This window comes from Achroia grisella, unplaced genomic scaffold (assembly GCF_030625045.1).
Source record: "Achroia grisella isolate CSIRO2021 unplaced genomic scaffold, CSIRO_AGI_Agris_v1 utg413, whole genome shotgun sequence".
NCBI lineage: Eukaryota > Metazoa > Arthropoda > Insecta > Lepidoptera > Pyralidae > Achroia > Achroia grisella.
This window is the reverse complement of record NW_026712846.1, coordinates 1,019,593-1,038,996: the sequence shown is the minus strand read 5'-3', so window position 1 is coordinate 1,038,996 and position 19,404 is coordinate 1,019,593. Positions and strand designations below refer to the sequence as shown.

General features: G+C 32.6%; 2 protein-coding genes across 2 annotated transcripts; both read left to right on the top strand.

Annotated features, from left to right (window-relative positions):
- The first annotated feature begins 255 nt into the window (after positions 1-255).
- Positions 256-9,490, top strand: LOC131844774 (sphingosine-1-phosphate lyase). Its single transcript, XM_059193735.1, has 11 exons — positions 256-567; positions 1,191-1,328; positions 2,458-2,673; positions 3,306-3,514; positions 5,360-5,593; positions 6,455-6,664; positions 6,817-6,937; positions 7,758-7,875; positions 8,188-8,334; positions 8,711-8,831; positions 9,268-9,490. The coding sequence occupies exons 2-11, from the start codon at positions 1,193-1,195 to the stop codon at positions 9,385-9,387; spliced, it is 1,632 nt and encodes a 543-aa protein (XP_059049718.1). The 5' UTR covers positions 256-567; positions 1,191-1,192; the 3' UTR covers positions 9,388-9,490.
- A 2,738-nt stretch (positions 9,491-12,228) lies between these two features.
- Positions 12,229-19,353, top strand: LOC131844761 (uncharacterized). The gene is given in 12 exon segments (XM_059193721.1): positions 12,229-12,439; positions 13,003-13,155; positions 14,177-14,273; positions 14,687-14,816; positions 15,368-15,458; positions 16,113-16,275; positions 17,095-17,520; positions 17,592-17,708; positions 17,792-18,040; positions 18,238-18,317; positions 18,739-19,003; positions 19,337-19,353. Coding segments are annotated over 12 exon segments (1,914 nt in total). The 5' UTR covers positions 12,229-12,313.
- The last annotated feature ends 51 nt before the right edge of the window (positions 19,354-19,404 follow it).

Genomic DNA, 19,404 nt, shown 5'->3' with positions numbered 1-19,404 from the left:
AGCTTTGGATAGAAACTGAGCGAAATTTGAAGAACAATCATCTCCGAGAATTTAACTTTAATTTTTGTAATTTATATTGTATTTATAATTTATATTTGTAATTTATATTATTGTATAAGTTTAAGTTGGGCTAAAAGGACTTGTACCCAGAGTCGTAAAACATATTAATAAAAAAAATCAAAAGGACTTGTATTCAGAGCCGTATAACATAATAAAAAAAATGTCTAATTGTTTTTTTCTTTTGTTATTGTGAACGTGAATTATAAATTCAAATTTCTAATCTTGTAATTTAGATAACAGATAATAATTAGTCGTCAGTGCAAATTTCATAATTACGTTAATTTAGTCGGATACTCTAACTTTTGATAGTCATTCTGAGTGTGATCCAATAAATAACTTACAATATTTTAGTAACGTAGATTTTATTAATCATTATCATATATATAGTCGTGTACTAGTGTTTTCAGTATATATAAAATTGTAATTGATTAGAATTTGCCGATTTGTGGTTACAATTAAATTTGGAATAAAATTTGTTCAATTGTGAATTTCAAGTAACCGTATTAGGTAAGTTGCATGCAAGAAGTTTGAAGTTGTTTATTTACATATTTTTAATCTAACTACAACTCCCAAGTGTTTGTGAAACCAGCTAGTTATTAATAATCAATATTAATATGCTATACCTCATCACAATAAGCATTTCTGGCCTCACAGAAAGACTGTAAGCACAATGTTTATACAGAGTAAACAAAGCATTGTAAATCTTTTAACTGTAATAAAATTGTATTATCAGGCTGTCTATAGTCATTGTTAGGAATATTAAGCAGAAAAATATGCCTCTCTGTACAAAAATATGAAATTCTATCTATCTGAATGATCAAGCAGATACAATAAATAAGATGACTTAAAATTTGGTACCTATTTTTATCATTATGTTGTTCAATTTGCATATGGAAATTTCTTGATCCTGTCAAAATCAAAATATCTTTATTCATGTAGGGCTATTACAGACTCTTATGTCAAATCTGTCTCAGTGTCTGTCTTATAGTGACACAACTTACTTTCAACTTCAATACTTAACTATAAATACAGTTCACTTTTATATTTCACTGTCTATGCTTGTCTAGTTTAATGGCAGCAATTATTAACTTTTCATTTTTGGTTAAAATATTCTAAATATTTTTTCATAGAAATGAGTGAGCAGCGGCAACCATTCAAGGCCATAAATAAGCTGTTTGAGGGCAGGGAACCATGGCAAATAGTTACCATGACTGCATCCTCAGTGCTTGCAGTAGTGTGGGCACACAGTTTGTACAATGCAAAAGATAGTAAGTAATCCTAGGAAATTTAAATTAGTTAAATAGTAAATATCATCTGGAGTACCTCAGTCTTACCTATTTCAGCAGCCAAGCAGGTTGCCTTGTAAAATATACTTAAGGCTGATGGCAGATAGAGAAAAGAAAGTTGAAGGGTAAGGTAAGGCAGTGACATTACATGATAAGAGTCATGACATCTTAGTCCTCTGGAATGACTATGTGTGAACAATTATGTGATAAATATGATACCAGATTGTGGGTATCACTTGAAAATGTATTGTTTATAGTACTGTTTATATACATTGGCAATAGTTATGACTTATCATTAGGTGGGCCATTAGTTTGTTTTCCATTACCAGTTACATAAAAAAGTAAGCAAAGATCCTTTGTATTAGATACTTAATAGGATATTTTTGCTCTGGGGAAAATGGGGGAAAAAACCTGAAAGTGGGACTGATGTGCCTAAAAGTGGATAAAGAAGTAGAGAGGAACAATGCTGTTATTATTACCAGTTATTTTGACATTTTCGTCTCCTACTTAGTATATTTATGTAAATACAACAAAATAAATGTAAACAGATGTTTAAAAATAATTGCTATTTGACCCTCTTATCTATAATGGTCATAAAATGGGAGATTGGAAACTGTCAAAACAATAATATTCACATTCATTTCAAATGTGTTATTTATTTATTTAATTAATTCTGCACAGAATACAAAAGGTATCATGTACAGTACATTTGGCAAATTTAACACACAATGCAGTCATGCATTTTCTACCAGTCAATTATATCCTCTATAAGTGTCATCCATAAATTATGGATTCAAGAGAGAAAATATCAAAAAAATGTGAAAAGGTTTGGGAGGAGTCAGACTTGCATGGTGTTTCATGCCAAAATCTACATTATAATAAAAAATATGTTAATTTAATTGAATTTAATAAAACTAATTTCGAATCTGTTATTTTATCATGTAAAATTGTAAAATATGTCACATCATATTAGGGACGGAAACTGGAGTTTCACAAATGACTAACCAGCTTTAACAAGAACAAGGGTAAAGTCAAGAATCGTGAAATTCATATAACTGAATTTTTGGATCACCCCTAAAGGAGTTTACAAATTTGTGTATTTGTATTATAGGTGTCAAAACAAGACTACGCAGGGAGTTTTTCAGATGGCTCCGACAAATACCGATAGTTAGAAGGAAGATTGATGAGAAAATATCTGATATTAATGATGGATTCCGGAAAGACGTGTCAAAGAGATTAGCTGGTATGACAGTCAGAAGAGAGCTGCCAGAGAAAGGTCTAACATCTGAACAGATAGCAGAGGAGGTTAGGGATCATCTAAGCTTGGGTGAGTGGTGTTTTTTTAGTGTATATTAATAGTATAGTGCATCCACTTGTGCTACTTTATACACTAGCAGGGCACCAGTGGAGGATGATGAGATGAGCATGAGGTCAGGCAGATTTGACCATGGTGACAAAACTAGGAGGCACATTAGCATAAATCTGTAGCGCAGGTGGGTGCACCATTCCATTAACAGCCATTAATAAAAATGGGGATAGTAGTGGGGATTATGTCCAGCAATTTACTGTTTTGGTTATAAAGTTTTTGTTTTGGTACTCCTGTTCTAAACAATGTTACATTATCATATAATATCTTTAATCTAATATAATAAATAATTTACAAATTAATGCTTTGCATCCTTTATTTTAGAAGTACATATTTTCATGAGTCATATAAGTTTATTAATTCATTATGTTATCATTATATTAATTGAAATTATAAATATTAAAAACTCAAATTCTATTATGTTTTAGGATCATTTGGTGTCTTGTTTTATTCTAGAATTAAATGTTAAAAATACAAACATTTGTTTGTTGTATAGATAAATAAAAGTGAAATTTGTGTTATTTGTAACAAACAATGAAATTATTTATTTAGGTAAATATATTAGAAAATGTAAGTAATTTCTGCATTCACAGGTGCATACGACTGGAAGAACGGTAATGTATCTGGGGCAATATACCATGTAAACGAGGAGATTGTGAAGGTGGCCTGCGACGCGTATGCACTCACAGCATACACCAATCCTCTGCACTCAGACGTGTTTCCAGGCATCAACAAAATGGAGGCGGAGATTGTGAGAATGGCCATCAACTTGTTCCACGGCGACAGCGATTGCTGCGGTACGGTGAGTTTCAACATGATTTCAACACATACAATTTTAATGCTTGGAAATCTAAACAAATTTAATCATTGTCATCATCATCATCATCAGTTCTTCCTTATCCCATTTGTTTGTTTTTTTTTTATGTAACGGTAACCGCCGCCTATACATGAACAGTACCACAGTCATCACGTTATCATTTGACACCCGCTATACCAATCATGCATGGTCATTCGAATAACTGTTACAGTTTTTGACTTTTTTTATTTCATTAGCATAAACTGCTAAACTGATTTGGGCGTGGTTTTCACTAATATATTGTGATAAGCGTCACTTAAAATATTGTATTTATTTTATACCAATCGATATACAACTAAAATAGTTTTTACTGTATATATAACGGGTATGAAGTCGCGGATTCAGCTATTATTAGAAAAAAGTACGTCATAATAGTAAAATAAATTATATGGTATTATTAGCGACCCATTCCGACTTCACACTAATGCATTACAAATCATTGAATTTTACGGCTTGCTCTATGCTATAACACGCATGTATTATACATATAAATCTTTCTCTTGAAGAACTCCATCTATTGCTGAAAAAATACATTATGTAATTTAGTAATTACAGACAGCAGCGGCGACTTTGTTTTATACTATGTAGAGATATACACATAGTAGTTATAAATAGTACATTGAATTTTTTTTTGTAAAATTTGGTCAGCAAAAAATAAATAATTTACATGTTAGAGCATAACAACAGCATAAATTCAATATTTGGCCAAGAAACGTTTATCAGTCGCTTCAAGGCTAATTACTTCGCTCGGAGGAGGCAGATAATTAGCATTAATGTGTTTTGTAAATACTACGTTAGGTACATTGTAATGTTACTAGTATGCAATGTTACATTGATTGTACGTTGATAATGTCCATATCTACATCCTTGTAACATTTTTTTTAGTCATAATTATGAAATCTGAACATTTACCTATTCTAAGGCTTACCTTTAATAGGCTGTCGATAATGAAATATAATGAAAATTTACACTAAATTATTGTAGGCAAAGGGCAATAAATCGTAATATGGATGAAATATTTTCTGGCCATTTAACATATACTTACATGCTGTTCCCTCCTTAAACCATAGTACCGACGACGACGACAACCGAATTCCAGCTAACACGTCATCATGGTCTAACTGACCTGATTGACTTAATTATTAATAATAGGACATTATTGACTACATTCTGACCGAAAATAATCTGACATTGAGGGTGTCGCCTGGGGTCGAGTTAAAATTATAAGCTAATTGTAAGGCGTTTGTGATTCGGGTCTCCAACATTACGGTGCTGACACAGGTTAGCCGCACTCCCTAGAGGGGTAACGGCGAACCCCTTTGCGCCCTTTGCCTATTGAGCAATGGGAGTGCTGTATCGACGTTATGGTAGCAGATTCCCACCAAAAGTGACGTGAGAACAGACACAAAATTGATGTTATTTTATATATTTTTTGTATACATATATGTTAGTCTTCACGGTACCATATAAAATATGGGTAAAATATATTACAATATTAAGTTCCCTGCAGCAAAAAGAGAATTAAAAATAATCTTTATTCATATAAACTTATTAAAAGCACTTAGAATAGTCATATTACTTTAATGTACCACTCATTTGGAACTCATCAGAAGATAAAGAGCAACTTGCGTGTGGCAAAAAAATAAATTCTTATTATTCTTTTTAATCTCCACACTACCATCATGCACTAATAATACAGTATTATGAATTTTGTATTATCTTCCATTGGAACCTAATATTGTAAATTTTGTAAATGTCCCTAATTTAATGTAACACTTTCTTCATTGACAGGTGACAACCGGCGGTACAGAGTCAATAATAATGGCCTGCAAAGCATTCAGAGATCTCGCGTATAGTAAAGGCATAAAGAATCCCCAGATAGTGGTCCCTTCCACTGTACATTCGGCGTTCGACAAAGCGGCTCAGTACCTCGGCCTCTCAGTTAAGACCGTACCAGTGGACCCTGATACAATGACGGTCAAGATTGGCGCGGTGAAGAAAGCGATTGGCAGGAGGACCTGTTTGGTATGTCTTAGTGGAGAAATTATAATTAATGAATGAATTTCCTACCGAGGTTTTCTCACGAGACTACAGCATGAGGTTTTTTAAGATTAATATACCCTTAATCTCATAAGGGTCGGCAACGCGCACGTGACACTCCTGGTGTCTCAGGCGTCCATAGGCTACGGTATCCATTTACCATCAGATGGGTCATATGCTTGTTTGCCACCATCGTATTATATATAAAAAAATAATAATAATAATGTTAGACAATTAACAAAGCCTCACCTAAGCTAAGCTGAGCTTGATATGGCCAGTGGTATGACGACTTAAGTATTTTTTTGTTAATACATACATAACAAATATGATTGCGTTCACCACAACGGCGTTGGTGGTCTAGTGGTTAAGCACACCGTCTTACTGCCTTATTTCTGATGGTCGCGGGTTCGATTCCTAGTACGATACTAGCAAATGTATTCATGAGTATGCAGACGGTACACTGTAAAACATGGCATCCAGACCAATACAACAAGAACTCTCATAAATACATTTGTTTGTACCATGCGAGGAACTCGCGACTATTGGAAGTAAGTAATAAGTAATCATAACGGCCCAGATGAGAGGATAAATGCGGATAATAGAGTCCAAATACATTACATTATATGTATATCAGTTATCTTAGTACCCGTAACATAAGCTTAGCTAAGCTTGGAACTAGATGGCGCTGTGTCAATTGACCTGAGATATTATATTACAATGCTCTGATTACCCCATCTAAGATATTAGTCCTGAAAATATACATTACATACATTTTTTATGAAATTTAAATTTATTACTCATGAATCTCCTTTAACATGAACATTTTTCTTCTTAATTGATCCACAGATAGTGGGTTCAGCACCAAACTTCCCGTACGGCACTATGGATGATATTAATGCGCTATCAGACATTGCCCTGGAATATGATATACCATTACACGTGGACGCTTGTCTGGGAGGTTTCGTGGCCGCCTTCATGCCTGACGCTGGCCACAGCGTACCAGTGTTTGACTTCAGACTGCCCGGTGTTGCCAGTATGTCGGCAGATACGCATAAGGTTTGTCCTAGTATAATAAAAATATTATTTATACAAATAAATCTTGGTAATATAATAAACGCGAAAGTTTAAAATCTAGTCAGATTTGACATATCATAAGAGTCTGTAATAGACAAATTTACGTGAATAAAGATATTTTGATTGACTTTCAGTATGGATTTGCTCCTAAAGGCACTTCGGTGGTACTATATCGTAAGTCGGAGTACAGACATCATCAGTATACGGTCACTACGGAGTGGCCTGGTGGCGTCTATGGATCACCTACCGTCAATGGTATGTACCAAAGCACTATTAATTAAATAATTAATATAAATTTAAATAGTTTGTAATTTAGACTCTACTATAGGCAAAATATCTTATAGGCTTGAGGCCTAACGATAACATATTTTAAACAATATGTTACTTTAATACTTTTTTGATAATATATATGTTTAAGGTTATGTAATTGAATGGTTTATATCCTCAAAACCATCATCATCATCACCAACACCAAGATCATCGTTAATATTGTTTAAGTTCTTCGTTGTTTGTTTGTTCTTATTTTCATTTCGTTTTGTCTAGTTTTGTTATGTTTCGTATATTGTTTTGAGTTTTCTTTATTTTTTTCCTATCGTTTTGTTTGCTATCTTCGTTGTTTTATTTTGTTTTGTTCCGACTTCTTATTATATTATATATTTCACTTATGAAAATCCACAACAGTTAAAGTAAAGGTAAATCATATTCTTCACCAAACTCACAATTCAACCTGAATTTAAAAAATTCAAATCTTCTCAATTAGTGGTTTTTTTTATTATGTTAATAAAAAGAAACCCACTTCATAAAAAAAATAAAACCCCAACATTCTCTGCAGAAGCGTATACCGTAGGCGCAAACGCGGAAGCATAGAGAGAAAACCAAAACTTCTCACTTTAATGCAAAAATAATGATAATAAATGTGGTACTCCATAAAGCGTAAAAAACCAGCAAAAGTTAACGAGACAACAACGATAATAATAATAATAATCTTTATATGTCTCAAATAAAAGTAATACAATTGCTACTTAAAAACTAATAAATTGAGTGGTTTAGTTTCGAATGTGTATACTTTGTGCAGGAAGCCGTGCTGGCGGACTGATCGCCGCTTGTTGGGCCACCATGGTATTCGTAGGCCGGCAGCGGTACGTGACCATGGCCGACCAAATACTCACAACCACCAAATTTGTGGAGGCAGAGTTAGTATTACTTTAAAATTATTATATTTTAATTTGACGTCCATAAGCAGCTAAAATGTCCTTAATGTAGGACTGTAGGAATGCAGGGTAAATGATTTTTGAATTTGATATATAAGCTATATTACTGCAGTAATATAGCTTCAATAAAGTTCAGTAGAATTTGCGTGAAAGAGTAACAAACATCCATCCATACTCACAAACTTTCGCGTTTATAATATTAATAATATAGGTCATCTTTCTACGTATGGCCCATATTAGAAAATTGTAAGCTCGTTTAGTATCTAACTAAATTATGTGTCATATTCTTTCTAGACTCCGTAAGGTGGATGGTATCTTCATATTTGGGAAGCCTGCAACAACTGTGATAGCATTCGGTTCCAAAGAGTTCGATATATTCAAACTGGCTGACTACTTGCACAAAAAGGGATGGAGTTTGAATGCATTGCAGTTTCCGTCTGGGTATGTATAAGAATGTGTCTTAAAAGCTAAATCTGGACTATAGAATTTGAGATCGGATATTGTTAGACCCGCGACTTTGTCCGCGTGTTATAGTGACCAAATAAAGAAAAACTGACCCAAAAAACCCAAAGAAAAGAGTTTCATCGTTCTAGTTTCAAATATTACGAAATTCCATACAAACTTTCTTCCCCTATTTTATTTCGCCCCTTTAGGGTAATTTAAAAGCAGATTTTTACAAACTAAATAAATACTAAATATCAATTAGTATATTTAATATTAGATACAATGTTTCATTTCTTTTTTTAATCCTTTTTCTTTCTCCAGGACTGTCATTATTATCTAGTGTATATATAAGTAGTATATTTTTTGTGTACAGAGTGCATATTTGCATCACGCACGCGCACACAGCGCCGGGAGTTGCGGAGCGATTCGTGCGCGACGTTCGGGAGGCGGCCACCTACTGCAGACAACACGCCGGGGAACCCGTCGAGGGGAAGGTACGGATATATACAATACATTTATGTGTTTATATACATATTTACAACTATTTTAATAAGTCTTTACCTAATGCAGTCATATATATATTTATTTATTAAAGCTTTAGTGTACAGATACAAAAATAAAGGTGCATATGTATCTACCTAAAAAATATCGGTTCATTTACCTTTAAGAGCACCATGTAGCAATATATGTATTTCAACATTACAAATTGATTTATTGACGACCTCGGTGGTCTAGCGGTTTAGCACACGCTTTACTTTCGATATGTTTCGAATGGTTTTTTTCTACGTATTTATATTATGTAAAAAATGTATCTAAGTATATCGATCAGTTGTTTAGTACCCATAACATAAGGTGTGCTTGGAACTTGTAGCACGCTGTGTGAATTGTCCTGGGATATTATTATTTATTAATATATTACATTATTTTCAGATGGCAATATACGGTGTAGCACAAGAATTGCCCGATAGAAGTCTAGTGTCAGACATTACGAAATATTTCATAGACTCCATGTACTACCTACCGACATCTGACGAGAATGCAAGAGATTAATAAATCCAAAGATCAGTTTTAGTTTAAAGTAACTACGATTTTGATGTTTTCATACAATTAAAGAGAAGTAATATGTTAACTTGGAAATAAAAATAATATATATATATATGAATATATATTTATTATTGTTTAGTACATTGATCCAAGGGTTGATATATATATATTCATTAATTCAGTTCACAATGCACCTGATCTCCGGAACCTCGATTTTGTACATGATATATTCATCTAGAATGAATCTAGATATATTGTTGTGCAATTTGGTCGCATATATATATATATATATATTATGGATGTACAATAATTACGTATTTACCCATAGTACAAGCTCTGCTTAGTCTGGGACTAGATGGTGCTGTGTATATACATGCTTTTTTATAATGTAATTAAGTGCCATGTATGTGTTAATAGTATTGAGTTTTGATTTAATAAAAAGACCTGACTTATTCAACGTTTCTGATAATAAAAGATATAAAAATCTGATAATATGCTCACACATAAGGTTCACTCGAATGATTAACTGCCTTTATTCGACGAGTTCTTTCACGCGTGCAATTTAGCGCGGAAAGTTTTTTTGTAATAAACAGATTGTATTTCTCAAAAACTTCGATTAAGATTTAAAGTTCCATAGTCAGATGTCCTCCATTTTGCAATGATAATTAATTATTGCAAAAAGCCGCTAAAGCATGCACGAAGGATACGGTAACACGGCAAGCTGTGGGCGCGCGCGGTCTTTCTCGTTCTCTTTGTCTACATTTACATGCAAATTATTTCTTATGGGAAAGCCAATTCTCGCATTAAAGAGCGTACGTGTAAAGGGTTACATGCGTACGTGTTAGATGTCCTATTCGAATTCCGTTTGATTGGTGATTTGGTTGCTACAGACCACTCTCTTTGGAATGAACTCAGAATAGAGTCATGTAACATAATCATTCCACGGAACCTAATGAGTGATCGTTCTTAACTGATATATAATGAATATTTGAGTCATTTTCTATAACTAGCTGACAAAATGTCAATGATCTGTTTATATTACGCTCTCAACACGAGATGCCTCTTATATTCAACGGGTTATACGAGACGAAACATATTTTTTAAGATAAAATGTGTATTAAACTCATCTGTCGGTATGTAATTACTTGTAATTTTTGTATCTTATCTCCTAGAAGTAGCATATTTGTAATATAAGGTGAATATTTTGATGTATATATACGTATATGTATGTTATACATGGGGTCAGTCAATATATATATGTACGTCTATCAAGCAATACAGCCAGTAATGTTTGTGTTTATCTCAATGTAGCACGTGGATGTGTTCGATGGTGACACCATAACACCAAATTGTTGGAATTATTTCGTAATTACATATATTTTACATTTAATAATAAGTAGTGAACGCACAGAATTTGTAAATAGACATTTCCGGTGCGTTCTTTATTTATGAGATACAATGTCCAAAAGGTTTTATATATTTAGTTTTCAAACAAGTTCTCTCTTAAATACAAAAAAAAAATTTAATAAAATTTTAATGCCTAAATTTCATTTAAACTATGTGTGATATTTTTATTTCAGACAGATTGAAATTGAACGTTTTCTCAATAGAATTATTTAATAAAAGTCGTATTATTTGATGGCAGTTACAATAGTATATGTATATATTTTTTTTTTTTTTTTTTAAATAGAATATAATAACTAAAATATATTATTAAAAGTGGTCCCGAGCCAGAGCCAAATTTTGTCAATCATTTCCTCTCGGCCGATCTGGTGTCTGACAGATAGCTTCCTGGCTAGCGGACCACTAAGCGTATGGTTAGAAGTTGTATGTTTATCAATTACAACTGTTAAATGGTTTATTGCCCGATCTATTTAGAATAAGAAAATATTACAAACATAATCTGCCTCAATTGAAAATTTAATTTTTGTTTACCGCTTTTATCTTATACAAAGTGGCTTGGTATATTCTTTGTAATTAAAAAATGTATATAAATCTTAACTTTGAAGGAAGCGTTTTAATCAACGAATATATTACGTGTATCAAAATAATTATTTTGTAAAGACTAGAATGTGAATTATGTGTATATATGGATATTTTAAAAGGAATTAATGACTGTTTTATATTTAGATATATTCGGTGTTATTTATAAAAAGTTCGCATTTGCTAAAATCGTAAGCTCCAAACCAATGGCTTCAAATTTATTTTTGATTAAAAAAAGGTCGGATTTAGAGATAAATACCAAACATTAAATTTAGTTTAAAATATGTTTAATAAAGATTATTTCATTTAACTTATGGTTTTTTTATTTACTTCAGGCAACTTAATATTATTTATACAACTATATTGGCGTGAATTATAATTCGGACTATATATATACATATATACTTACCTTAACCTTATATATAGACTTATATACCTATATAAGTCTATATAAGAAGAAAATGTATAATCCATCACATTTAAAATAAGGAATGTTGCTAAGTAACAGTTTGTATGTAACGTGCAACTGTGATCGGTACGAAAGTAAATTATATTTACTGCTATATAAGTAATCCACTGAATATCTCCATCAAGTATATCTATGTAATGTTTTTTTGTTGTATTTGTATCCATAATTTTATATAAAATCATAATCCTCTGTCCTCTGTACAAAGTTTTTGTTTCATGTATTAAGATGCTAGGGCTCTTACGGGCTCCTTTGACTCCGTCGCAAACGACGGCGGGAGAAGGCGAGGAGCTTTTTTGCCAAGACTGACTCTTTGTCTGCCAGCGATATATATCTATATATATAATAAAAAGGCGCCAATTTAAGAACAAATGTCAATCCTCTGTCATATACAAGTTATTCAAATTGTCAGTGATAATCAAAATTTCAAAGAAACCGACAGAGAACTAAAAATGTTATACAAAATTAATAGTTGATTATAAAATGCGATGCACATTAGCGTTTATCCTGTTGTTTGTATTTGTAAACCTGTGCATCTGTCGGGCAGTCAATTACTGTGGATCTAAAATGTGCGGCCATACAAATTCACATACATTTTGTCAGTATCCTGTAAGTGTAGGTACTTCTATTCAATCTATTCAATTATCAATAGAATTTACCACGATGGATCGCATGGAAGGTTGACATGGTTTTTTGTTAATGGATGATAATGGAATGATGCACCCGTTCTGCCTAGCCATCGGAAACCATCATTATAAATTCCTGGTAATTTTTGTCACGATAGGCTGACCAGTGGGCTAATTATCTAACTTTGATTGCAACAATTTTCGTATGTAACGTGTGAAAATGAGGTCATCTGTCAATGCGATTCAATTGGCGCCATTTGATGCTGTCAACTATAGCATTGTAACGTAAACGCAACTTTAGGTATCGATAATTAATTATTGACCTCATGTTCATCTTATCATCCTTCACTAGCATCCCGCCAGCGTAAACCATTAGCGCAGGCGGGTGCACCATTCCATTTTTATCCATTAAAAAATCTACTGATGATATCTCATTACCTAGTACTCTAACAGTATATAAATAATAATGTCTTAGTATTACAGCACAGCACCATTTAATTATCACCTATTAAATTATAAACTTCTGTGTGTGTGTGCATTGTACAGTTGGGTCCCAGTCCAAGATGCACAGGTTACATGGATGCACATTTATTGGCTGAGGAGAAGCTACGGATCATGGCGCGACTTAACCGAAGACGGAATGAGGTTGCTTGGGGCCAGCTGCGGCGGTTGCCGCCCGCTGGAAATATGCTTAAATTGGTACCTAATATGTACAATGTTTTGGTGATATTCAATGATAATACCCAGTTAATTAGGCTCAAATTACTTAATATGTGGATATTCTTATGTATGATAATGAAAGGGTGCAGCGATGCTAACGGTTTACGCTAGCGGGGCACCAGTGGAGAGCATGAGATGGAGAGGATAAGATGAGCAGGAGGTTAGGTGAGTGGGCCCATCGTGGTGCATTCATCATGAATTTATCACGATGGTTTCCAGGGCGAACCACGGTGAGGTACACTGACATGGTACATTGCTTGCATTGGAGTTATTAGACCACATTACTAACAATCCCCCAATCCAATATGTGGATACTGTTTCAAGTGTGAGTAATAACTCTAATAGGTATTTATGTAAATGTCGTATACACATTTTGTTCTATGACGGCCTAGTTGGTTTAGCAGTTTAGCACACCGCCTTACTTCTGAACGTTGCGGGTTCTATTTCTCGCACAAAACAGATTTTTTTTGTATTTGTATTTGTATTCGTTAATATGACTGTTTTTTGTTCTGCATGTTTTCTATGTATATTATGTATGTATTTACAAAAAAAATGTAGTTAATATTTATATCAGTTGTCCAGTAGGTACCCACAACACAAGCTCTGCTTAGTCTAGTCTAGTCCCAAAGACTAGATGGCACAGTGTAATTTGTTCTAAAAAAGATCTCTGTTGATAACAAAAAAATATTCGTGAGGACAAAATCGCAATTAATATTATTAGCATTGTACCTATAGATGACTATGGAACATAAACATAATTTATTGATATTTTATAAATCTTAAACGTAAAATCTGAAATAAATAAAAGTGAGATGACACGAATTATACGCGCCAAAAAATAAAGCTACAAAAAAAAGTAGAATGTAATTTCTGACGTCTGCGCGTGTTGGTTTTCCCGCCCTAAATCGCACGCGCTCCTGATCGCGTGTGAAAGAATGTGTCCTAATTAAGACCATTAGGAAAGATTAATAATGAAATCTTGGAGCGGCATTTCTTTTAGCGTTGGGTGGAGGAGTTGTCTCGCGAAGCCCAGCGGTGGGCTGACCAGTGTCGACCGCCAAGTGCACCGGACGAACGGGATGCATGCAGAGATCTATGTAAGTATATGACTGGAGCAAGATGAATTACACTATTATTAAAAATAAACAGAAATCATTATACGTTTTAAAATATTTCAGGTCAACTTTCACAGTCGTCGTAAACTCTCACATAGTCCTAAGCTAAGCAGAGCTTGTGTTATGGGTACTAAACAACTGATCTAAATACATTGATATTTCTTTTCTCTTGAATCTCTCTGGGTGTTTTTAAACCGATTCAAACAAACATACTCATGAGTATAAAAGTTTGCACTGTGCGAGGAATTGAACCCGCGACCACCGGAAGTTTGTCAGTATGGCCAATCGTGTTAGTCAACCAATCGTGTTGTGTTAATCAACCAATTAGGCCGATCGTGTTAAAATAAAAAAAAACATGGTCACGAAAGCGGGCAGTCAAGTAATATATTATTCAGATTCTACGTCGGTGGGCCAGTGCGTGGCATCTGTGGTGGGCGAAGCGCCAGGACTTCGCGTGGAATCCATGATCGACATTTGGTACATGCAGAGTATACTGTACAAGGGCAACGCCACCTCATATGTCGCGTAAGTATTTTTTTGTAACAAAAATAAAGACATTAGTGCCACGAAATTAAATAATTACATATGTTATATATAGGTACATTTAACAATATGATCTGTAGCAGGATATACAATAATTTGTAGCACCTCATATATTCGAAACAAACTGAATGCAATTATATAGGAAAAAAGTTCTTGCCAGTTTCAGTTCTCAAACTTTGATATTTAGAACTAGGTTGATGTACATTTTGATTTTTGTCGTAAATTATTTCTTCAATAAGAGTAGAGTAGATAGTTGGAAAAAATAATAATGAATAATAAATTAGTAACAGGATAAAAAATATTAAGTGTCTTTCGTATACAGTCGTTATTATTGAAACTCTAATGTAATTATTTAATATCTGGACGACGACAGAACTAATGAAGACAGAAAACTTATTGGAACTAGGTACATAGTTACTGGTATGTACCTAAATCAAATTCGAAAGGACATTCTTTCATTGATATGCTATCCGATAAGTAATTTAAACGATTCAAAAGCAATTGGTTTTTTAAATGGTGTTTAATTGTTACAGCCCTACCACCAACTCTAGTTACTACGGTGATTTTGCTCAAATTACGTGGGCACATACGTATATGGTGGGATGTGGAAGAAGTAGGTTTATGGTTAGTCTTTGAATTTTAACTCATATATAAGTAAAATACTTTCTTATGAGACAATTATACCTAAAAATAGTATATAAGTATCTTTTAATTAACAAGTATGTATACAAAAGATGCTTTCCAACATATTTAATGTAGCAAAGACGGTAAAAATCCTAGCGATACAAAAAAAAACATTGAAATCCGTTCAAAACTTATATCACTAAACAAAATATAAATATTCCTGTTAAATTGGGAACTATCTTTTTGTCTTTTTCATTTTTACAATCGTAAGGACTAACAAAATATCTGAAGTCGAATAAACAAAGAAGAAGTGAAATAAACAATTATTTGAAGTCATAAAACTGGGAATGACGCAAACAGTTATTATTCATCGATAATGTGATTAAAATGTCCAAGACTATTTTATTTCAATTTTTAGTTTTAAAGAAATTTTTAATATGATGTTAAAACACGGATTGTGTGAAAGATGATATGAATAAAAGGAGAGTACGCTCAGATATGACGGCTGATAGAGATGTGTAGAAGAGAGAGAACAGAGTGGAAGAGAATGACATACTGCGCCGATCCCAAGTAATACGATAAAGACAAGGCAATGATGATGATTGTTTTATAACATATATACTTACTACAATTCTAATTGAATTGTATAATCAGGTTCCACGGAATGGTCGACTTCGAAGTGTGGAAAGACTGGTATGCAACTTCGCGCCCCGTGGTCCAACAGCTGGACAAGCCTTGTGGATACCGACGGTCCCCGCCACTGCTTGCCCTCCAAGATCTTTGCCTGATATTGTGATGCCTGGACTTTGCAATTATCGTTAGTATCTTCTTTTGAGTCCTTATTTAAAAATTACAGGATAGCAGATATGATACATTACGAGAGTTTTCTGGAGAAACTACAGCATAAGGTTTTTCAAGAAGGGTATATTAAGGTTTCTTAAGGGAAGGCAGCGCGCACGTGACACCCCTTGTGTTTCAGGCGTGACTCAGATGAGCCCTAAACTTAATAAAATACATATATGATATATTCTATAGTCCTCTAAAATGGCAACACACGTGGTGTCACGAGTGGCACATGATAACGTGATGTCTGTAGTGCTGTTCATAGGCGACGGCAAAACAGAAACGGCATTAATGCTAAGAATTATGATAACACATCTATATACTAGTCTAGAACGTGAAAAAATAAGATAACAAATATTCAAGTTTGATTAGTTATGGAAGCGTAAAGGAATTATACACATCTGAAGATTTAAAGATTCATCAATTTAATTATCTATAATTTATTAAAATAAAATATATAGTCAATTATAGAATACGTGTTTATATATAAAAGTTATTCCATGATATCTACAATCTATTGATAAGATAGCAACTTACAAATCAAGACCATGGACCATTACGGATGCTAAATAGGAAATTCAATAAGAAAATATAAACAGAGTTATGGTAAAAAAATACTAATACGAGTGTACTGTATGTATTAAATACTGTGACTCTTATGTTATACATATACATGTATAACATAAGAGTCACAGTTGTATCTTATGTCGTTTAAACTAAGACTTATGTATATTGTTCATTTTCATTGAAAATGAAATTACTTGTACTGATTTGGTCATATAATTTGTTTTAGTGTACAATTTAGATGAATCTAACGATATTGATAACACAATGTCACTGGAAGAACACGCGCTTTTGAATACATTACTTGAAGTAGAAACTAATGAAGTATTAAACTACTTGGGTAGCATAGACGAGTTGTACTTAACTAAAATAGCTATAGCAACAATGGAGAATTCCTTAACCACGTTGTCATATTACAATTCAATGCATAAGAGAGATATAATGGAGAAAATAATACGAAATGAGACGACAAATTTAAACAATATCATTCCGAATAATATCTTACATGAGAAATCAAATGCAACTATGAATATGTCAACATTTATAGAACCTGTAACTAATATTTTTAAGGCCAAGATGGTTAATTTAATAGGACGACCCAAATCATACAATATTGAAGAATGAAATGAAATTGGTGATTCTATAATTACAGAAAGTAAGTCAAATTACCATGTAAAAATAAAAATAATTTACCTGCGCAAGAATAAATTTCATCATATGTTACAGATCATCTTGACGGTCCGGATAAAAGTGTGTCTTTGGTTGAAAGTAACTTATACGGAGATTATGAATATGGAGACAATCAAGACAACCAATCGATTGGAGATGAAGCTACCACTAAGATAATAACATTAAATAGTAATATCATAAGCCATTTAATGAATAGAAAATAATATCGGACCACAAATTAAAAAAATGTATTATATCAATTTCAGATAATATGAAAAATGAATTAGAAACAGTAGAAAACATTATAGTTGCCACTGCTAATAGAGAGATAAATGATTCGTCATATACATCAATCAACAGTGTTAAAGATAATGCAGATATAAGTAAAATGTATTATGAATCTGTAGATACGAATAAATCTTTACAAATACCAGAGTTATCACTAATGAATAGTACTAACGTATCTTTGCTAGTGCATAAAAAAGATGAAGACTATGTTTCGGATTGTAAGTAATTAGTGCAATTGACATTACGAATGGTGATCGTATAATTGTTTCTTAGTTTTAGAATTTAGGGAGTGTTCTCATATTAAGAAATATTAATATTTTATATTGAACCTGAGTTCATTAATAGTGCGTGACAAGATGACAAATAAAACAAGATTTGGTACATTAATGATATAAATTAAAAATTATATCCACAGCTGAAACCGTGAGTGAACTACAAGAGGCGTTAGACCGTATGGAGCAATCATTGGAAACGTCTACGGTTACATCTAGTAAGGTAATTGTATGTTTTTCTTTTATCAAACATTTAAAATATTAAATGAATCTACTAAGAACATTGATTTTAAATGTAAAGAATATGCTTTACAGAACTGGTTATTAGAGTATTAAATGGTAGATTTTCCCTTATTTTTAAACTTTACCACTACCTATTACACTACATATACCTTTAACACTACCTATTTTTATTTTTGGAGCATATGGTGTGGATTCTGTGTAAAAAGAGTATAAAATCCAAGTCAATAACTGTTACCATAAAGAATCACTACTTAATGAATTTATATTATTTTTTTAAAATCTGATACAGTTAGCGTATTGATGTATCTAGATCTACAGAAGTAATGAAACAAATTAGATCATAATTAATAAGATATTTAGTATTATGTTATCTGTGGTTAAATTAACCTGACAATTTATAGGTTAGGCGTGAGCTAAGAGAGTCACCAGGCCAAGTAGATGCAAACAATGATCAAATTATTCGTGACGCGTATCCTGATCCAGTTAAAAAAAGACTCGCTCCACCACTTCAAGAAATTGATAGTAATAAATCAGCAGTAGAGAAAGCACCAATGTTGAACATGGTGTTACGTTATATGCCATATTTGAAACCTTATGAACACAATATTTTGGAAAGTGTAACATCAGGAGCTAATGTAATACACTTTAAGTGTTGTAATTTTTACAGTATATTTGTTATAATTTTTAAATACATTTTGGTAGTTTTATGTATTTGTTAATAATATTAGTTATTTGTAACTGTTTGTATTTCTATTAAAAATCTATTATATAAAAAAATATATTTTACATTTATTTCTTCATTTACATATTTATTTTCAGCGTTCTTCAAAGTTTTAGAATTTATTATATTTTCATTATAATATAAAATGAATGACAATTTAAATGAAATAATAAAATAAAATAATGAAAATATTCATTAATGCCTTTTATGACGAATAGAAATAATATTGCATGTTACATTATATTGCTTAGAATTTTTTGTTGTTTTGCTGTCAGCAGTTATATGTTTAGGATAAGTACCTAAGACTGATGACACACAATCGATTTATGAGTAACACCATGACTGT

Excerpts from the sequence above, each read along its gene's own strand:
- LOC131844774 (XM_059193735.1), top strand. The coding sequence starts at position 1,193 with ATGAGTGAGCAGCGGCAACCATTCAAGGCCATAAATAAGCTGTTTGAG. Across the intron at positions 5,594-6,454 it reads TTGGCAGGAGGACCTGTTTG|ATAGTGGGTTCAGCACCAAA; the intron begins GTATGTCTTAGT and ends ATTGATCCACAG. Across the intron at positions 6,938-7,757 it reads TGGATCACCTACCGTCAATG|GAAGCCGTGCTGGCGGACTG; the intron begins GTATGTACCAAA and ends TACTTTGTGCAG.